This window comes from Carcharodon carcharias, chromosome 12 (genome assembly GCF_017639515.1).
Source record: "Carcharodon carcharias isolate sCarCar2 chromosome 12, sCarCar2.pri, whole genome shotgun sequence".
Lineage (NCBI taxonomy): Eukaryota > Metazoa > Chordata > Chondrichthyes > Lamniformes > Lamnidae > Carcharodon > Carcharodon carcharias.
In genome coordinates this window covers 117,676,068-117,698,521 of record NC_054478.1, presented here as the reverse complement: position 1 = coordinate 117,698,521, position 22,454 = coordinate 117,676,068, and the positions used below count along the sequence as shown (strand labels likewise).

Sequence of the window (22,454 nt, the reverse complement as noted above, 5' to 3'; positions counted from 1 at the left end):
ACCGAGGTGAGCTGTTTATTGTCCCATCTCGGTGCCATGGGGCATTGTTTCAGTGAAAGAAAAAACACAAAGGCCCTCCAGCCCTCTCCCCTCTGAGCCACTTCACCCTCCAAACACTCACCATGCCTCATCCACGCCATCTCATGCCCCCCCCCCAACAACTCCCTATGTCCCCTCATTACCCCTATGCCAGGCTCTGCCCTTTCATCCACTCTCTATGGACCCCACCATCCAAAGACCAGGAGGTCTGGGCTTATGTGAATATTCTTTGGTCATCTGGAGATATGTTGCACTTTGGTTTTGCTGATGTTCACTTTCATTCCAAAATTCATGCCTACTGTTACTAGTTTATCTACAAGTTCTTGTTACAAGTGCTTTATCATCTGCAAATCTAATTGATGTTATCATTTACCAACCCCCCTCCACCCCACCCCACCACAACTGCACCCCCAAGCCCCTCCAGTCATAGCACTAAATTCTTTGTCTTCAAATGCTTCTTTCGTCATTGCTCTGCATAAACATTTAGGAGGACTGGTGATCAACAACACTTCCAGTTAGACATGGTTCCAACTCGACACTGACTGCCCTCTCTGTTGCTATTTGTTCCATGACAGATTTCTTTATGAGTCCTCTATTTCTCCAGTCTACCTCAATGTCTTTCAACACTGTCAAGAGCTTAGTCCAGTAAGCCTGATTGAATGCTTTTTCAAAACCTACAAAACAAACATATACTTCTTGTCCAAACTCTAAAGCACACTCACTTTTTAAAAATTCATTTACAGGGTGTGGGCATCGCTGGCTAGGCCAGCATTTATTACTCATCCCTAGTTGCCCTTGAGAAGGTGGTGGTGAGCTGCCTTCTTGAAGCGCTGCAGTCCATGTGGTGTAGGTACACCCACAGGGAGGGAGCTCCAGGATTTTGACACAGCGACAGCGAAGGAATGGCGGTAAAGTTCCAAGGCAGGATGGTGAGTGGCTTGGAGGGGAATTTCCAGGTGGAAGTCATCCACTCATTAATCTTATAATGCCAATTGCTTCCCTTGTACCTCTTTCTTCCTGGAATCCAAAGTGGTCATCTCCGATGTAGTTCTGCGCTTTCCTACCCACTTTCTTTGTTACAATTCTCAACACAACCATCAAAGCATGGTCAATCAGACTAATTGTATGAAAGTCAGAACATCGGCATGCCTTTGGCTTCTCTCTTGGGGTGACCATTATTACCTGCATGAAATCCTCTGACCATTCTCGTATTAAATCAACTCTCAAAGATATGACCTCACCTTACTATTTCTTACTCTATTTTACCCTATCATTTTGCACTTTGTTTCTTCTTTCTAATGCTATCTCTTAGTGCCTATCCCCTGCCATAATGGTTTAAACACTTTCCAAAGAACTAGCAACTACTCCTCCAAGACACTGGTCCCAACTCTGTTGAGGTGCAACCCATCTGGCCGGTAAATGGCCCACCTGCCCAGTAGCTAGTCACAATGTCTCAGGAATCTAATGCTTACCTTCCTTCATCATCTCTCCAGCCATACATTCATCTACCCTATCCTTCTATTTCTATACTCACTAGCAATCTGGAGATTGCTACCTTCGAAGACCTGCATATTAATTTATTTCCTAATTCTCCAAAATATGTCTCCAGAACTCTCATCCTGCTTTTCATCTTTGGCAGTATTCCTGATATTGTTCACGGCCTCTGGCTGTTCACCTATGGCACCCAGGGTGTTCTGCAGCTGCTCAGTGCCATCCTTTATCTTGGCACCAGGAAAAGAAAAAGTGCATTTATATAGCACTCTTCATAACAACCCGATGTCTCAAAGCAATTTAAAACCAATGAAATACTTTTTGAAGTGTAGTCACTGTTGTAATGCAGGAAACGCAGCAGCTAATATGTGCATAGCAAACTCCCACAAACAGCAATATTATAATGATTGACAGATTGGCCAGAACACCAAGGATAACTCCCCTGCTCTTCTTTGACATGGTGACATGGGATCTTTTACATAAACTGAAGCAGGCAAAGGGGGCCTTGGATTAAGATCTCATTCAAAAGCTCTCGCCTCCAAAAGTGCAGTGCTCCCTCAGTTCTGTACTGGAGCGTCAGCGTAGATTCATCATAGTATCAGCGTAGCGTCACTATAGGAACTGCATCTGAGGCCGCAGAAATACCTATCTGTTTCCTTAACTATTGATTCACCAATCATTATTCCCAATCTTCCTCTGTCCCCATGTCTACAGCTGAGCCACCTATGGTGCCATGGTCTTGGCTTCATCTGTACTCCCCAGAGGAACCATCATATTCAAGAGATGCTTTAGCCATTGACTTCTTCAGAGGATAGTATAACATGGCATGCTAAATGGCATGGCATAAAAATAAATACATTGCAATATTTGACATATCATGTGAAGGAACATAGTGTGTATATATTCGAGCACAAAGAATTAGCTTAATTTAGCTGACAGGGAGACTGAAATAAACTAGAACAAGGTATAAAACTGCTTTACGATAACTGACTTAAATAGAATTTCGATAAGGACAGAAGGTGTGTCAGATAATAGGATGAGGCTGTAAAATGTGAAGAGAAAGTGCCAATGTTAATGTGATCAAGTAAGTACATTCTGTAGGAAAATACTGAGATCAGTTCAACACATCACCACAAGGCTTGCAGGATTCTGTGAGATAAGAGATGATTAATTTGCTTAATCTACATTTTCTGCCTAAACCAGTCATGTGGTAATTGCTAAGTCAAGAGGACCCACTGTTTAGGACAAAGGAATAACAAAACTCTTTGGCAGCTGAACTTCAAGTTAGGTGCTACTTCAACTAGTGAGCTCCTATCAAACACTAAGTGGATAGACACATTAGTTGGTCACATTACTAGTGTACCATCTAATAAAATTTCTGTCAAGTTGATCTGATGCCTGGGCCTCTATTCACAGTTGCAGATCACTCTGATGCAACACTCCCAGTTATACTAGTGCTATTATTTTTTCCATTTTCTGCACTTGCCATCTGACTTGTATTGCTAACTTAGTGAACCATAGTGACATTTTTATGTAGTGTCCCATTTCTGCCTTTTTCCCCCTTTCCTGCAGGCTCTAGTTCCTTGCAAAAATGAGCATACTGTGACCTGAAACTTTGCCATAGGCTGTTCAAGCATGGAAAGCATCAGAGCTGAGCCTGCAGCAGTCCTCAACCAATATTCACACACCTTCACCTTCTAGCTGCGGTCAATGGAATGTCAGAAATGGGAGTACTCAGAGATGTAAGAGTTTTTAATCAAGGCAAAGGGGGTGAGGGGAAGGACAAAAAAGGAAGACCAATAATAGGGTGGAAGGTAAGTGAGATTAAATAACAAAAGAAATGATGGTGCAAGGGGAAAATAGATAATAATTATACCATCTAAGAGCTGGGTTTTAAAAAGGAAGAGTGCAGCGGAAAGGTAGAATGTGTGAGATTGGAGGGCTGGAGACGGTTACACAGATAGGGTGGCCATGAAGGATTTAAATATGAGAATGAATGGTCTGAATCTTCCGAGCAGCAGCAATGACACGAGCATGGCTGTTGTGTGCCAAGGTTCTTCCGACTCAACTACGCTGCGCATTTCCCGATCCCGGCTGTCAAAGTGCAGCATCCCTTGGGGCACTCGTTGGAGCGGAGGCAGGACATGACCCCTTTTCACAGCACCAGCTGCCATAGTTTGAGTTACACCAGGGTCACTTAGCTTCTGACCGCACTACAGCCTTGATCCAAACATGGGCAAAAGAACTGAACACTATAGGTGAGGTGAGAGTGACTGCCCTTGATATCAAGGCCACATTTGACCGACTGTGGATCAAGGAGCCCTAGCAAAACTGGAGTCAATGGGAATTAGGGGAAAACTCTCCACTGGTTGGAGTCATACCGAGCACAAAGGAAGATGGTTGTGGTTGTTGGAGGTCAATCATCTCAGTTCCAGGACATCACTGCAGGAGTTCCTCAGGGTAATATCCTAGGCCCAACCATCTTCAGCTGCTTTATCAATGTCCTTCCTTCCATCATAAGGACTGAAATAGGAATGTTCGCTGATGATTGCACAATGTTCAGCGTCATTCACAACTTCTCAGATACTGAAGCAGTCCATGTCCAAAGGCAGCAAGACTTGGATAACATCCAGGCTTGGGCTGACCAATGGCAATTAACATTCGTGCCACATAAGTGCCAGGCAATGCCCATCTCCAACAAGAGAGAATCTAACAATCGCCCCTTGACATCCAATGACGTTGCCATCACTGAATCCCCGACTATCAACATTCTGGGAATTTCCATTGACCAGAAAGTGAACTGGACTAGCCATATGTCTACAACAGCAGGTCAGAGGCTAGGAATCCTGTGGTGAGTAAGTCATCTCCTGTCTCCCCAAAGCCTATTCAGCATCTATAAGGCACAAGTCAGGAGTGTGATGGAATACTCTCTGCACGCCTCCAACAACATTCAAGAAGCTTCACACCATCCAGGACATTGCAGCCTGTTTGATTCGCACCTCATCCACAAATATTCACTCCCTCCACCACTGACGTAGAGTAGCAGTAGCGTGTACCATCTACAAGATCCACTGCAGGAACTCACCAAGGATCCTTAGACAGCACCTCCAAACCAACGACTGCTACCATCTTGACAGGCAAGAGGAGCAGACATATGGGAACACCACTGTTCCTTCACTGTCGCTGGATCAAAATCCTGGAACTCCCTGCTAGTGAATATCTAAATACTTCATAAATGTTGCAAGAGTTTCTGACTCAACCACCCTTTCAGGTAGTGAGTTCCAGACTCCCACCACCCTCTGGGTGAAAAAATTTCTCCTCAACTCCCCTCTTAGCCTTCTATCTTTTACCTTAAATCTATGACCCCAGTTATCGACCCTTCTACAAATGGAAAAAGTGCCTTCCTACCCATCCTATCTATGCCCCTCATAATTTTATACACCTCTATCAGGTCTCCTCTCAACCTTGGCTGCTCCAAGAAAAACAATCCCAGGCTATCCAATCTTTCCCCACAGCTCAGACCCTCCAACACAGGCAGCATCCTGGTAAATCTCCTCTGCACCCTCTCCAGTGCAATCACATCCTTCCTATAATGTGGTGGCCAGAACTGCACGCAGTACTCCAGTTGTGGCCAAATCAGCATCTTACATAGTTCCAGCATAACCTCCCTGCTCTTGTATTCTATGCCTCGGTTAATAAAGGCAATTATCCCATCTACCTGCCCTGCTACATTCAGGGTTCCTATCAGCACTATGGGTGTACCTACACCTCATGGACTGCAGCGGTTCAAGAAGGCATCTCATCACTAACTTCTCAAGGGCAATTAGGAATGGGCAATAAATGCTGGCCTCGCCACATCCCATGAATGAAAAAAAGTGATAGTAAGTTTAAAGGTCCAGCCTTTCAATGAATATTAGTGAATGGATGAGTGAATGGGTGACTGGGTGGGTGAGGTGGATTAGTGGGTGGGTGAGGTGAGTAGATGAGGTGGGTACATGGGTGAGGTGCATAGGCAGGCAAGGTATGCAAGATGCTAGGTGGGTAGATAAGTACATAGGGGGGTGATTGCGTAATTGCATCATGGGGGGGTCAGGGGTTAGTCAGATCCAATGGGGGCTGTGGACAGTTTGTAGGGGTAGTCAGGTTGGGGTGGGTTGTAGTCAGGTTTGGTCTCGTCGGGTGGCAATCCATGTCGTCAGGGGGGTAGTCACGTCTGGTCGGGGGCGGTGCTGTAGCCGTCGGGTCTAGCTGGGGTGTTAGTCAGGTGATCTGGAGGTTGGGAAAGTAGTCTGGTCGGGGAGAGCATGGTCGGATGGCTTGAGGCAGCAGTCGGTTGTCGGGGGGTGGTGTTGGGGGGGAGTGATAGTTTATAGTGGGAGGTGGGGGGTCAGTATTGGAGTTACCCAGGTATAAGACCAGGTTTTGATCTAATATTTCCTGGGTAACCATCCATGTAGGTACTGTGGAACTGTTCAAAATCTCTGACTCTAACTCAGATTTCAATGCATTCGTGCAGGGTCCAGGGGAGCAGGGGAATTGCCCATTAAGTTTAAACTGCTTGGGAAATTCCCACATAGTCCACGTGTCAGGACTTCCATAGGCTCTTGATGCGCATCTTCAGTCATACATCCTGCCTCTGATGATCCGGAGAGTGGGAGATTTGGCCCATTATGTTTAATTGGCTACATTTGGTGACACCACAATTCCAAAGGGTGTAGTTCCTGATGTGGGTTAGTAAGAAACCTATATCCCCTCGCTGTAATGGCATATTCTCTATGGCTTGTTGTTCTTCAATTGATTAATCCCTAATTGATCAAATATGGCTCAGCTTAACATTGGAATTGTTTTAAAAGCTCTGAGGTAAACTTAGGGAACAGCTGGACTCCCCTCAACACTAATATCATACATACAGCCGAGGAGGAAAACATTAAAGATGTCTTCAAGTTGGTCTCAGGAAATAGAGTTTTTAACTGGGGGTGTTGGGAGACAAGGTAGGTGATGGGTGAGTATGACTTGGTGCAGGATAAGATATAGGAGGCAGAGTTTCAGATGATTTAAAGTTTATGGGGTTGGGGTGAGGGAGGGCGTGCAGATGAATAATGGATCCCACACCAGTAGAGCCTTGTAATGTAAAAGGCATGGAGAAGGAATTTGGTGGCAGCCAAACTGTGACAGGGGCAGCTGGGTGACATTACAAATGCAAATCAGCAGTCCTGTGGACAGCATTTGGGGTTGGAAGCTCTGTTCGATGCACTAAGGTTGTAAATTGTCTGATTAAGTCTGAAACTGTGGCTAGGAAAGGGCAATAACTCAATGGTGAGAGTGAAGGGGGTGGGGGGGTCTTGAATGTTTTGAGGAAATTGTGGCTTATCTAAGACTGGATGCCACCTAAGCAGTCTGGCAGCATTGTGTCAATGGAGGGTTGAGAGGGTGGTAATGGATAGACAGAACTAGGTTTTTTAGCATGCATGTTGAAACCTATTTCAAGTCTGCAAATGATGTTGTCAAGGTATAGGTCAAGAAGGACTTCAAGAATAGGTCATTAGGGGACTTGAAGTAACCATATAATTGGGGCAAAGGTTGCTGGATTGAACTAGAGAAAAGGAATTGGTTCTGAAGAGAATGGCTGAACTCTGTAGATAAGTCATTGACAGCTGATAGCTTGCTTCCTTAGGTGTTAAGAAAGCCAGAAAGGTTGATAGCAAATGCTCTGACAACAATTTGTTCGATAGTTCTTAGATTTGAGAATTGTCAACGTAACAACAGAAACTGTTGTAAAAAAATAAAGCAATAGTTATATAGGGTATATGGATTTTCAGGAAGCCTTTTATGAGATGTCTCATTGGAATTGGTTACAAAAATTCAGGCTGATGTTATAAAAGGAAATATAGCAACATTGCTAGTAAGATGGCTGGCAGGCAGGAAACAAAATATTAGTGTTCATGGATATTGCCCAGTTCAAATTGGAATTGGAAATCAAGATAGAAGCATTCAACCCATCATGTCTATGACAGCTTTTTGCTACAGAGATCTAGTGGTTAGTATTTGATCCACTTTTATTCTTATTATTAATTGATTTGGATTTGTCCCTATGGAGCATGATATCAAACACAAAAGTTAGGATGCTCTGTAAATATTGAGGAGGACTGTAAAATTCCTCAGGATGCCAAACAGAATAATGAAATAGGGAACAGGTGCCAGATGCAAGTTAATGTGTAGAAATATGAAGTAATGCATTTGAAAGAAACAGGGAATGGGACTATAAACTCAATGGAAACATATGGAAGCTTATGGAGAAACAGAGAGCTGTAGGAATGCACATATATCATTCTTTAGCACCGCGAGGGCAGATCTATAAAGGCATAAAGAAGTTCAACAACAATGCAGCAAAGTTACAAATAACATTTTATGTGGCTGTGACCTTGATAAACTATACTTCCTTGTCCTCTCAACCTGGCAGCAACCCTCAACACAGCTGACCATATATATCACTCTTCTGCAATGCCTCTTCTGCATGGTCCAGCTGGACAGTACTGCTGTCATTTGGCTCCATTCTTACGCAGTTCTGCCTTTCTCTTTAGAATCAACTACTTTTCCCTAGTTCTCTCCAGCAACCTTCCTCAAGGTTACCTCAAGTCCCCTAATGATCTATTCTTGATGTCCTTCTTGACCTGTTCTACATTCTTACCCATCAAATTGTAGCCAGTGAATCACTTACAATGGCTTCTATTCCCACAACGCTACCTCTGGAGCTCCTGAAGAATGCAATTTTCCTGCTTCTCATCTGTATGCAGTCCCATGGTGGCATCAGCCAAAACCATTTCAGCTTCCACATGTACTATGGTGGCATTCAGTTTCTAAACACCACCCCTCTTAACTCTTCCATTGCCCCTGATATGTCACATTTGTCCAACATCTCATGTTGGATGAGCAGAAATTTTCTCCAACTAAACAGTTGGATGACCAAAGTCATTGGGCGGAATTTTGAAATAACAGTCCCAGCCAAGCTGATGGAGCCTGAAGTAGGTTGGAAACCTGTTAGAATCTACAGTAGGTTTTGTTGTGATTTTTTAACTGGGCCACAGCATTAGCACCCCACTTGCGGGTTTTCTGACCAATCAGAGAAGGTGGTTGGGGTGATGTGCCAAATCTGTCACAGGAAGGATTTCTAATTAAAGGGACTCTGGCATGGGTCAGAATGGCTAAACTGAGAATGAAATCCTAAGGGCTGCAACAATTACAGAAATGGATCATGGGATGGAGTTCATAACAAGGACTAAAGACAAAGGGAACACAAGTTCCAGGCACAAGGTTAATTTCCCAAAATGTGGCACTGAGTTGCAAACCCAACATGATCCTGCCCACTTCTGGGTTTGACCAAGGTGGGTTTGGAAATTCCTTAAGGAAACCCTTGTGCAGCTGTCAGGAAAAAAAAAAAATTCAAATAGGCAATTGAGTTTCTCTTTAGCCCTGCATTATGGCTTTCAAGTTTCTCAAGCAAGCTGCATCTTGCCAGGGTCCACAAGGCAAAAGCACAGTGGGGAGCATTTTTCAAGCTCAAAGAAAGCTGCAAAGCTAATAATAAGGCCTGATCATAACTGAGAGTGACAGTGTGTGACACATAATCGAAGCCATTGAGAAATGCATGGGGCAAGAACAGTGATTGAATACACAAGCATACTCAAGACCCTGTCATAACTCCTATTAGTCAGAGAAGCAATCGAAGAAGCATAAAAATAGATGGTTTGTCTAATTATAAGACAAAGGAATGTTATGTACTATGTATCCTACATATTATTACATCTAATTATCAGTAAAACCCCGAGTAAGTAATTATATATAACAAATTATCTATTCCAAATTTCGCGATATATTGTACAATTTAATCTAGTTTTTATTTTAAATAGAAAGTTTTTCCTCACCAGTAGGAGCATCTGATATGATTTGGGTTATTTGATTTTTATTCAGTGTTGCCAATGGTGACTGAAGATTCTGTTGAATTGTTTCCACATTCCTCAGATCATTCACTTTGAAAACATAATTAGGGGACAATGAAATTTTTTGGAGTTCATCATCATCCACGTCTCCTGATCCAATGCTGAAGGGTGCCACACCAGCCTCTTTCAGAGCCAGTGCTGCCTGAGTAACATCATCAGAGGACTTGCTGGCAGTGATTAGGATCAAGAACTGGGGCACATCTTCCCCTAATCTGCTTCCAGCAGAAATATTGAACACATTCCTTTTGACGTGATCCAATGCTTTACCAGTGTTGGCTCGTCTCCCTCCATTATGCCTTAGGCTTTCTATTGCTTTCTTCACATCATCTTTTGTTGTAAAGGTGTTTAAGAGGAAGTTGATTTTGGGATCATCACTGTACTGTGCCAGGCTGATTCGAACTTTGTCACTTTCAACATCAAGATCGTCTACAACATTAGAAATGAATCTTTGAACTGAAGGGAAAGCAGCTCTGACTTTGTCCGATGTATCAACAAGAAACACAACATCCCTCTTAAGAACATCTGTAACAAACAGAAAATAGATTTTTGTTTAGTACAAACATATGTGGCATGAAGTAAGATCTTGAAGAGGCAAATTTGTTGTTGAGATGTGGAACTTCCATTTGAGATGAAGAAGGAGAGAAGGAGAAGGAAGAGGTATCAAAGGTAAGAAGAGCTGGTAGCTGTTGGTTGGACTCAATAGACATGAGAAACTAATGTTGGAAGGGTTCAAAGAAGAAAGATTTTCATTGCCTCTTCCAAATCTTTGAGTCACAGAAAAAGAGGAAAGATTTCCTTACCAAAGATTTCTTTGTTCACTTGCAAAAATCACAAGTGCATTCTGTATAAGCAGATTTACAAAGTTGCGTACCCTAGCATACATGAAGTAATTGAACTGCTGTATGCAGGTGCAGCAGCAAAATGCAAAAAACAGAATGCAAAGCTAAGCACAGCAACTACAGGCTAGTCAGTTTAATTTCGGTGGTGGGGAAACATAGGAACATAGGACTTAGGAGCAGGAGTAGGCCATGTGGCTCTTCGAACCTGCTATGCCATTCAATAAGATCATGGTTGACCTAGTTGTGGTCTCAGCTCCACTTTTGTATCTGCCCCCCATAACCCTTGACTCTTTTATCTATCAAAAATCTATCTAACTCAGCTTTGAACAAATTTAATGACCCTAGCCTCCACTACTTACTGAGGAAGAGAATTCCACAGACTAACGGCCCTCTGAGGGGAAAAAAAAACTCTCCATCCCTGTCTTAAAACCTCTTATTCTCTTTAAACCTCTTATTTTAATAAGATCACCTATCATTCTTCTAAACTCCAATAGGTATAGGCCCATTGTGTTCAAGCTTTCTTCATAAAATAAACCCTTCATCCCAGGAATGAGTTGAGTGAGCCTTTTCTGAACTGCTTCTGGAGTCACATCTTTTTTCAAATAAGAAGACCAAAACTGTACATGGTTTTCCAGATGTGGTTTCACTAAGGCCCTGACAGATGCAGTAGAACTTCCCTACTTTTATATTCCATTCCTCTTGCAATAAATGTCAACAGTCCATTTGCCCTCCTAGTCACTTGCTGAACCTGCAATGTGATGTGACTCATGTATGAGGACACCCAGATCCTTCTGTACACTGATTCTGCAATACCTCTCCATTTAAATAGCACACTGCTTTTCTATTTACCCATGTTATATTCCATCTGCCAAATTTTTTGGCCACTGATTTAACCTGTCTATATTCCTTTGCAGACTCTCTACCTCCTCTTGACAACTTACTTTCCTACCTATCTTGGTGTCATGAACAAATTTAGCTATCATACATTTGGTCCCTTCATCTAAGTCATTGATGTAGATTGTAAAAAGTTGAGGACACTGCACCAATTTCTGTGGCACTCCACAGCTTGCCAATCTGAAAAAGACCCATTTATCCCTACTGTCTGCTTCCTGTTAGCTAACCAATCTTTTAGCCATGCTAATATGTTACCCCCTACACCATCTTATGTAGTTATATTTGATGTGGCATCTTATCAAATGCCTTTTAGAAATCCAAGTACATTACATCTACCAGCTCCCCTTTATCCATCTTGAATGCTACTTGTTAAAAATCTCGAATAGATTGGTTTAACACGATTTCCCTTTCATAAAGCCATGTTGGCTTTGTCTTAACTGCATTGTGATTTCCTAAGTATCCTGCTATAACCTCTTTAATAATGGATTCTAGCACTTTCTTTATGACAGATGTTAGGCTAACTGGCCTATAGTTTCCTACTTTCTGCCTCCCTCCTTTCTTGAATAAAGGTATTACATTAGCTACTTTCTAATCCACTGGGACCCTTCCAGTATCTAAGGAATTTTGGAAGATTATGACCAGTGCATTTTCAATCTATGCTGCCACTTCTTTTAAAACCCTAGGGCGCAGGCGATCCAGTCCCAGGGACTTATCAGGTCTAATAGTTTTCCCAGCATCTTTTCCCTGGTGATCGTGATTGTTGTAAGTGCATCTCTCCCTATCACCTCTTGATTATCAACATCGTTGGTAAGTTTTATAACTCTTCTACTGTGAAGACAGATACAAAATACCTGTTTAACACTTCAGCCATTTCCTTGTTTTCTATTATCAATTCCCCAAGTTAATTCTCTTAAGGACCAACACCAGCTTTACTTACACTTTTCCTATTCAAATACTTGTAGAAGCTGTTACTATCTGTTTTAATATTACCAGCTAGCTTTCTCTCTTACTCAACTTCTAGAAACAATAATTCGAGAGATAATCTCATGGATAAATGTGGGTTAATGAAGGAAAGCCAGCACAGATTTATTAAGGGAAAATCATGCTTTACTAACTTGCTTGAGTTTTTTGAAGAGGATGCAGAGAGGGCTAATGAGGGCAATGCTATTGATGTAGTGTACATGTACTTCCAGAAGGTATTTGAAACCATGCCACACAACAGATATGTGAGAAAAGCTATAGCTCATGCAATAAAAGGCACAATAGCAACATGGATATGGAATTGGCTGTGTGACAGGAAACAGAGAGTAGTGGTTAATGGATGTTTTTTGACTGGAGGAATGTTAGTAGTGGGGTTCCACAAGAGCCAGTGTTGGGATCCTTGCTTTTCCTGATATATATTAATGTCCTAGACTTTGGTGTACAGGACATAATTTCAAAATTTGAAGATGATTTGAAGCTTGGAAGCATTGTTAATTGTGAGGAGAATGGTGTAGGGCTTCAAAGGAACAAAGACAAGTTGGTGTAATGGGCAGACAGATGGCAGATGAAGTTCAATATGAAGCAATGTGAGGTGATTCATTTTGGTAGGAAGAACATGGAGAAACAACATAAAATAAAGGATACAACATTAGAGGGGTTGGAGGAGGAGAGGTACCTATGCAAAAATTATTGAAGGTGGCAGGACAGGTTCAGAGGGTGGTTAATGAAACGTTCAATGTTCTAGGCTTTATTAATAAGGGCATAAAGTACAAGGGCAAGGAGGTTATGTTGAATTTGTGTAAAACATTAGTTTGGCCTCAGCTGAAGTATTGCATCCAGTTCTGGGAGCCACACTTTAGGAAGATGCAAAGGCATTGGAGAAAGTGCAGAAAAGATTCATGAGAATGGCTCCAGGGTTGAGGAACTTCAGTTATGAAGAGAGATTGGAGAAGATAGAACTGTTTTCCTTGGAGTAAAGAAGGCTGAGAGGAGATTTGATAGAGGTGTTCAAAATCATGAGGGATCTGTACAGAGTGGATAGGGAGAAACTTTTCCTACTTGTGAAAGGATCGTGAATGAGAGGGCACAGAGTTAAAATAATTAGTAAAGGAAGCAAAAGCAAATGAAGAAAATCTTTCTCACGCAGTGAGTGTTTAGTGCCAGGAATGCACTGCCTGAGATTGTGGTGGAGGCAGGTTCAATCAAAGCATTCAAAAAGGAATTAGACTGTTATTTGAAAAGGAAGAACGTGCAGGGTTATGGGAAGAAGGCAACAGAATGGCATTAAGCGAGTTGCTCCATCGGTGAGCCGGTGCAGACAAGATGGGCTGAATGGCCTCCTTCTGCCCTTAACAATTTTGTGATTCTGAACTTAGAGGCAGAGGGTATTTAATCAGGTATGAGTGTACTGGATGGGGACCCCATCCAATTAATGCCCACTTAAGGGCCTTACCACTGCTGCTGGTATTCAACCAGTTTTGGCTGGGGCAGTCACCATGCAGAAAGCCCAAAAAGCAAACCTTGTTGTCTTTGTTTCCAGAGGGATCCCAGACAGGGTTCCTTTTTCAAAGATACTCACTGCCTAATCGAGAGACCTGATATTACGAAGGGGAAGGGCCGACTGCTGACCCCAGTCCCTCTCTCCCGCTAACCTAAGCCCGCCCTCATTCACCTGTGGCCAGGGTCCCTTATCAATCTTACAGCTCTTCATGGGTGGCATTACCAATAGCTGCCACCCCTTCCCTTGTAGCTCTGCATATAATGGACAGCTGCTAGCCTGTGACTGGCTGGCAGCTCTTGAGGGTGGGATTTCCAACCCTGTTGTCCTTGATCCCAGCAAAGACCTACCACTGGCCACTTAAGTGCCTCAGAGGCACTTAATACTGTGGGCCTTCCCCAAGGGAGGCAATATTGGGCTCTTACTGGATCTCCAGCCAGCGTGCAAGACCCCTGTCACCTGCATTAAATACCACCCAAGATGACACTTGGAAGGACACTTGGAGATGGTATTCCCAGACACCTGTTACCCATGTGGAGTCAAGTCCTGTGATGGAGTCAATGGATATTGAAGATATGGGCTACTGGTCAAACTTTTGCCTTGAATGGTATCCAGCTTATAATATAAGAAATAGGAGTTGGAATAGCTTTTTGAATGTTGTTGTAGCTGCATCCAGCAAAGGTAAGATAGGCACTTTCACAAGGTCCATTTTGTGAAAGGGTATGTTCAACGCCTAATCTTAGAGAAACTGCTGGAAGTCACTCTGAAAACGAGAAACAGTAAAATTTTTGAAACCATTTTTGTTGGATCAGGTGGAGCAGAAATTCTTCTGGCTGCACAAAATTCCACCTATCTGGAGACCTCTCCAAGGCTACACCTTGTTCTCGCTTGTACCCCCTTAAAATGTTTCTCTCAAGTCAAGTCCTGTGATGGAGCCGCAAGATTCCCCCCCCTCCGCCTACCCAAAAACATCCTCCCCAATTTGATATTTGATTAAGGCCACTTTTCAAGATGATCATAATTAAGATTTAGAGGGGGTGGTGCAGGAACAATGAGCCAGAAAGGGCAGCTTTTTGTTTGAAACAACAACTGACGACAAGGCCAATTCAAGTGGGTAGAAAGATTCACAGGAGTTTTGAGAAAGAGTTTTAGTGAGAAACCAGAATGAGTGACCATCGACAGGGCAGAGAGAGATAATGGGGTAGAGATTCTGCTTTGGATGCAATTGGTCATCCAGGTGCAAACTGCACAGCATTTGAGAACTTTTCTTCTCATATTTGTGCTCAAATCTATTTGCATATAACTGAATTTAAATTCTACCTGAATCAGGGCAGCATTTTCAGACAATGGGCTGAATCTTCTGTGGAGTGCCAATCACCACCAGATTACCACTCTGCTGCTTTTTACTTACCCTGGAGCTGCACATATGTAAAGGACTTAGTTTCATACCCTTACGCCCTCATCTCAATGAATTTCGGCATTGGCACGATTCTGAACTCTTCTTCCCCCGCCTTCGACTCTGTGCTCACTTCTTTGGGCAGGAGTCCTCCCCCGTTCATTGGATCCTTTTACCCACCTCCAATATTCTCCCTCCACCTGGACCGCTCCCTCTGGATTCTTAACTTCCCTTGATCTTTTCATTGAGAACTGTCGGTGTGACATTAGTCATCTCAATTTCTCTGCTCCTCTCACCCACTCTAACCTATCTCTCTCTGAACTTGCTGTATTCCGTTCTCTCAGGTTCAAACCTGACATTGTCATCAAACCCGCTGACAAGGGTGGTGCTGTTGTTGTCTGGTGCACTGGCCTCTACCTCACAGAGGCTGAGCGTCAACTCGCAGACACTTCCTCCTACCTCTCCCTGGACCATGACCCCACCACTGAACATCAAGCCATTGTTTCCAGGACTGTTACTGACCTCATCTCCTCTGGAGATCTTCCTCCCACAGCTTCCAACCTGCTAGTCTCCCAACCTCAGACGATCCGTATCTACCTCCTACCCAAAATCCACAAACAGGATTGTCCTGGCAGACCAATTGTGTCAGCCTGTTCCTGCCCTACAGAACACATTTCTTGCTATCTTGACTCCATTCTTTCTCCCCTTGTCCAGTCCCTTCCCACCTACATCCGTGATTCCTCTGACACCCTACATCATATCAACAATTTCCAGTTCCCTGGCCCCAACCGCCTCCTCTTCACCATGGACGTCCAATCCCTCTACACCTCCATCCCCCACCGGGGATGGTCTGATGGCTCTCCACTTCTTCCTCGAACAGAGGCCCGAACAATCCCCATCCACCACTACTCTCCTCTGTCTGGCTGAACTTGTTCTCTCACTGAAAAATTTCTCCTTAAACTCCTCTCACTTCCTCCAAATAAAAGGTGTGGCTATGGGTACCTGCATGGGCTTCAGCTATGCCTGTCTCTTTATGGGGTATGTGGAACATTCCTTGTTCCAGTCTTACTCAGGCCCCCTCCCACAACTCTTTCTCCGGTACATCGATGACTACTTCGGTGCTGCTTCATGCTCTCGTTGGGACCTGGAAAAAATTTATTAATTTTGCTTCCAATTTCCACCCCTCCATCATTTTCACATGGTCCATCTCTGACACTTCCCTTCCCTTCCTTGACCTCTCTGTCTCAATTTCTGGTGATAGACTGTCCACCAATATCCAGTAAAAGCCTACAGACTCCCACAGCTACCTCGACTACAGATCCTCACACCCCGCTTCCTGTAAGGACTCCATCCCATTCTCTGAGTTCCTTTGCCTCCGTCGCATCTGTTCTGAGGATGCCACTTTCAAAAACAGTTCCTCTGACATGTCCTCCTTCTTCCTTAACTGAGGTTTTCCACCCATGGTGGTTGACAGGGCCCTCAACTGTGTCCGGCCCATCTCCCGTGCATCCACCCTCACAACTTCTTCTCTCTCCCAGAAACATGATAGGGTCCCCCTTGGCCTCACTTATCACCCCACCAGCCTCCGCATTCAAAAGATCATCCTCCACCATTTCCGCCAACTCCAGCATGATGCCATCACCAAACACACCTTCCCTTCACCCCCCATACCGGCGGCATTCTGCAGGGATCGTTCCCTCCGGGACACCCTGGTCCACTCCTCCATCACCCCCTACACCTCAACTCCCTCCCACTGCACCTTCCCATGCAACTGCAGAAGGTGCAACACCTGCCCCTTTACTTCCCCTCTCCTCACTGTCTAAGAGCCCAAACACTCCTTTCAAGTGAAGCAGCATTTCACTTGCGCTTCCCTCAACTTAATCTATTGCACTCGCTGCTCCCAATGCAGTTTCCTCTACACTGCAGAGTCCAAACGCAGACTGGGTGACCGCTTTGCAGACCATTCTTCGGTCTGTCTGCAAGCATTACCCAGACCTCCCTGTCGTTTGCCATTTCAACACTCCACCCTGCTCTCATGCCCACATGTCCATCCTTGGCTTGCTGCAATGTTCCAGTGAAGCTTAACGCAAAATGGAGGAACAGCACCTGATCTTCCAACTAGGCACTTTACAGCCTTCCAGACTGAACATTGAGTTCAACAATTTTAGATCATGAACTCTCTCCTCCATCCCCACCCCCTTTCCGATTGTCCCCCTCCTTTTTGTTTTTTCCAATAATTTATATAGATTTTTCTTTTCCCACCTTCTTCCATTATTTTTAAGTGTATTTCCATCCATTGTTTTATCTCTACCTTTTAGCCTATTTCAATCCCTTCCCCCCCACCCCACCCCTACTAGGGCTATCTGTACCTTGCTCGTCCTGCTTTCTATCTTAATTAGCACATTCCTTTAGATAATATCACCACCTTCAACACCTCTTTGTCCTTTTGTCTGTGTCATCTTTTAGTTATCTCCACCTATCACTGGCCCTCTATCCAGCTCTTCTTGTTCCCCGACCCCCCCAAACCAGCTTATATTTCACCTCTCTTCTATTTTTACTTAGTTCTGTTGAAGGGTCATTCAGACTCGAAACGTTAACTGTGCTCCTCTCTGCAGATGCTGCCAGACCTGCTGAGTTTTTCCAGGTATTTTTGTTTTTGTTTTGGATTTCCAGCATTCGCAGTTTTTTGCTTTTACCTGCACATATGTTGCCTGGACCTCCAACCCAGACCTCCTGTAAAATGTGCAGCGTAGCTGCTCCTGGAGTCCTTTCTGTGCAGTGTAGCAGCATCGGGGGAAGTGAAGCCATGCCTACTTTTTACAATGCTAGCTGCCGTAAACCGTTAAGTTTAAAGGTTGCAGCCACTTTGACAGGAAAGAAGGTAAGTGTGTAATGTAAGTGTGTAGGATCGGTTCGGAGGTGGGGTTTCGGGTGGGGGCTGGTGTTTGGGTTGTCAGAGGGGATGGGAGTAGTCGAATGGCGGGGAATAGTTGGGGAGGTGGGGAGGTTGGCAATGAGTGAGGGATCAAGTGGACAGTGAGGCCAGATGGTCGAGTGGGTTGGGTGGTTAGGAGGGGTCAGGTAGAATGGGGAAGTTGGGGGATGAGGAGGTTAGTTGGATATAGGGTTTGCGGGGGGGCATCAGGGTGGTCGTGGGGGCTTGGGTGGTGTTGGGTGGTCTGGCGGCTGGACGGTAGTAGGAGTGGGTCAGGTGGCTGGGGGAGTTGGGGATAGTCGGGGGTTGGGGAGGTCAGGTGATCAAAGGGAGTGAGGGATATTTGGGGCAGGGTGGGGGGAGGGTTAGTTGAGGGTGGAGGAATAGTTGGTGGGTCAGGAGGGTAGTCAGGGTGTCCAGTGGGGGATCGGGAGTAGGGTCAGTACCATGGTTGCCCAAGAGTTATAAGTGCTTTTAACCCTTCTAACTTTTCCTGGGTAACTATTCTGTGAAGAAAGTCAAAACCATCCAAAGTCTGTAAGTTAAATTGGAGTTTCAGAGGGTTTCAGGTGCAGGGCAATCGGAAGTTTAAACTTCCTGGGCAATTTTGTGCAGTACTTGCATGGGGACCTCCTGGGGTGGGGTCGGAGAGAGAGAATCGCCCAGCGCATCTTCTGGCATATCCAAACCTTGTCACTCTTTTTAAACCTCAGCAAGTATCTCACTTCTTGGCATAGAGTTGTAGATCTGTTACGTGTTTCCATACAGAGATGTCTGCACCATTGGAACGAGGGGAAAGGTCAAGTAGGAGGGCCAAGCCAGCCTCTAGATTTAATGTGGTCTCACTCAGAGCCCTCATGCATTCAGTATCAGACTGATGTGAGCATCTTATGCCAGTCCCTGGCAAGAGGAGGAAGCCCAGTCAGACATGTGCTGTGTGGAGGGAGGAGGCCAAGGTGGTCAACAGTGTGGGCATGGTCAGAAGGACTTGGCCCCAGTGCCAGGAAAGGCTCAATGACTTAATGAGGTCAGCCAGGGAGAGTAAGGCCCAGTATGAGCAATCTTTGGCCAGTATGCTTGGGTTGTGCCTGCAAATGCAGGAGGTAACTGAATTTGTCTGCTCCTCAAAGGCAACATAATTCCACAAGGGTACAGCTATCCTTGACCTGGCCATTGTGAATATCAAGCAATGGTCCAGTTATAGGGCGGGTGGTTTGCAGAATGTGCACATGATGCATGACCATAGCTTCCAGGCTGGCACTGAGCTAATAATGGGTTGGAAGCATACGATAAGAGTTTTTGAAATTGTTGATGACTGATCTCTCAAATCTTTTCAGGAGAAGTGAGCCCACAATACCTGTAAGAGAACTCATATAGGGAGGGAGTTCCCAATCTGGAAGTCCAGAGCCACTAGGACCAGCTGGTCCTCCCTGCCAACCAGTGAGGTTCCAGCAGCTGGGTGTGTTACCAAGCTCCCAGTTCCCCTGAGCCCTGATGATATGCAGGCTGAAGCGCATCCTGACGATTGCATCTGCAATGCGCTTGGTTTGCCCCTCCAGGATCGTCATCAGTCTGTCTATGAAGGAAGTTTGGTGCTCCAAAGAGTGGGTGATCACAGTGCACATGGTCTGGGTGGACACCTCACAGGGACACCTCATGAGCCTCTGAAGTCATCCATGAGGCGGCAGTTGCTGGATGTCCATGAAGATTTGGTGGGTGTACCAGAGGGATTGTGTGCTTTGGCCCGGACTGTGGAGGTGTCCACCCAGGCCATGTGCACTGTGATCACCCAGTCTTGGAGCACCAAGCTTCCTTCATGGAAAGACTGACAACTATCCTGGAGAGGAAAACCAAGCGCGTTGCAGATGCAATCGTCAGGATGCGCTCCAATCTGCACACCATCAGGGCCAGGGGCACGGAGCCAGGACAAGAAGGGAATTGGGAGTTAGGTCACATACCCAGCTGCTGGAACCTCATCGATTGGCAGGGAGAACCAGCTGGTGAATGATGACCAACAGCTACCTCCACCTGAAAGTTCATCTCATGGCACTTCTGATGGGGGCAGCATCGCCTCCATCCATTGTCCATTGACACAGTCCTTGACTACCTGAAGACTCGCATTCATGTCAGCAAGAGTCTCCTAGAGTTGCTCAAGGTCACAGAGGATGTCTGCCGAGGTCATCCAGGGCAAGGGAGGTGGCAAATCAGCCGCCTCTCTCCAGTGCAGCCACAAGCAGGGAGGAGCACTACTTCAGAGCACTCGTAAAAACCTGAAGAAACATCCACATTAGTCACAAAGAAGGCCACATGGGTGGACTGCTTATTTATTGCTGTTAGTAGTCCTTTGATGTTTGTAAATAAACACACATTTCACATACCCTCATGCTGCTATGGTGAAGTGCTATGGCTATATCACTTGTGACTGCAAATTAAGGGAAACTAGAAAAGGTTGAGGGTGGGCAGGAGGAATTATGTGTTCATGTATGGAGATGGATAGTGTGTGAATATGAGGGCGACAGGACTCTCTCATAACACATGGGCAAAGTAGAGGCCGGATGGCCCCCAAACATTTCTGTTGCAGTGGCAACACAGACCTTTGAAACCCCTGGCATATTAAGACAACCCTTGTGTCACGGCCAACCAAGCGATCGCAGGCGGGGCCATCAACAAAAGCATCACTGTATTTCCTCAACTCTTCATCACCCTCATCCTCAGAGGATTGGCCCCAATCTGGCAGCCCTGATCCTCCAGGGCGTCTCCCCTTTGATGGCGAGTGCACAGCAAACGGTGACCAACAGGGACACACGTGAGGGGGAGTACTGCAATGATCCTCCAGATCTGTCCAGGCATCTGAATCTCATCTTCAGGAGACCAATGGTCTGCTCCACTATGGCCCTGGTACTTCTGAGGCTCTCATTGTACCTCCTTTCCACCTCAGTTCTAGGCACTCTCACAGGTGTCATTAGCCATCTCTTCAATGAATAGCCTTTGTTACCTATGAACCATCCCTTCCAAGGAATCAGGGCTGCTGAACAGGTCTGTGACCTGTGTTCCAAAGGATAAAGGAGTCATGGCTGCTATCTGGATACCTGGCACACACCTGCATGATCTGCCGATGATGGCTGCACACCAGCTGGATGTTCAGCAATGGACACCCTTTCTGCTGATGAGGTGCAGGGCTGTCCAGCAGGAGCCTTTATGCAAAAAATGGCTCCCTGCACCCTGCAACCTGCAATTTCTAAAAATCCTCGGGCTCTATTCAGTTGAATTTGGAAATCCTGTGCAAACGAGATGTAATTCCCTGCCTTTCAGCACAGTGCATCTGTGATGACCTTTACGCAGCAGGCTGTGTGGTGCCGCTAAGGTCTCCACAGGCTGCTGGAAGGAGTCCACTGTGAAGAAGTTCAGTGCCATAGTGACCTTCAATGTGATAGGCTCCTAATGCAGCAGGATTCTCCCCTGCGAATATGTCCCAGAGTGATGTGACTGTGGTTCTTGATAGCCTGAATCTTATACATTGAGGATGCCTGTCGAGGTCATCCAGGGCAAGGGAGGTGGCAAATCAGCCGCCTCTCTCCAGTGCAGCCGCAAGCCAATTGCAGTTATCTCAATCTCTGCCTGTAGACTCCAGTGGCTGCATAAAACTGTCTATGCCTCCACTGAATGTCTCTGAGTATCTCTTGGCCCTTGGGATCTGCGTTGCTCTGTTCCCTTCATGCAACACTACTACATCCTGAGCCACCCTCTCTTTTCACCTTCCTCCTCCTCCTGATCCTCCTCTCCTCACCGGAGGTTGTGTCTCCAACTGAAACCACAATGCCCATTTCTCTCAGAAAGAATTTATAGGGTTGGCCATGAAATAAAAAAAACACTCAGCAGAGCACACCACAGCAGAAAAAAGGCCTCCACCTCAAATAATCTCAAAATGGATAGTCTGCTCATTCAATGAGCACTCCCTGCCATCACTAATGTGTTAATTGCAAGCTTTGACATGAAAAAACAGTTTCCCCACATGGCATGATTCTCACCCCGAAGGCATCTTATTGCCTTCAGAGCACATTATGCCTCTCATTTGGATCCTAAATGACCTAAATTACATGTTTAATTAATATTTAAATAATGTGGGCAGGTTTCCAACTTTTAGCCCTGCCCACATATCTTATTATTACAAAGCAGCTTGAAGATGTCAGAAACGCCAACTGTCATCACACCCAATATTACATTCAGCGCTGCGGGAATCGCTCCTGATCTGGGAGTGTATTATTAATATCAAAGTAGAAAAAGCTGCAGTTGGGCCAACTGGTGAGCTGAAGAAATCCATTCTTGTTTATAGACTGTGATGAGTTGCAAGCCATTCTTTAACAGGCAAATAGAAGAAATTAGT

At 45.1% G+C, this 22,454-nt stretch overlaps 1 protein-coding gene across 7 annotated transcripts in view; it reads right to left on the bottom strand.

Moving 5' to 3' along the window:
- Positions 1-22,454, bottom strand: part of LOC121285026 (collagen alpha-3(VI) chain-like) — a 244,697-nt gene that overhangs the window by 105,200 nt on the left and 117,043 nt on the right. For all 7 annotated transcript variants that reach the window (XM_041201120.1, XM_041201123.1, XM_041201122.1 and 4 more), the window contains one exon: positions 9,453-10,049. In XM_041201120.1, the coding sequence (XP_041057054.1) occupies positions 9,453-10,049 (597 nt within the window). The remainder of the gene's footprint in view (positions 1-9,452; positions 10,050-22,454) is intronic.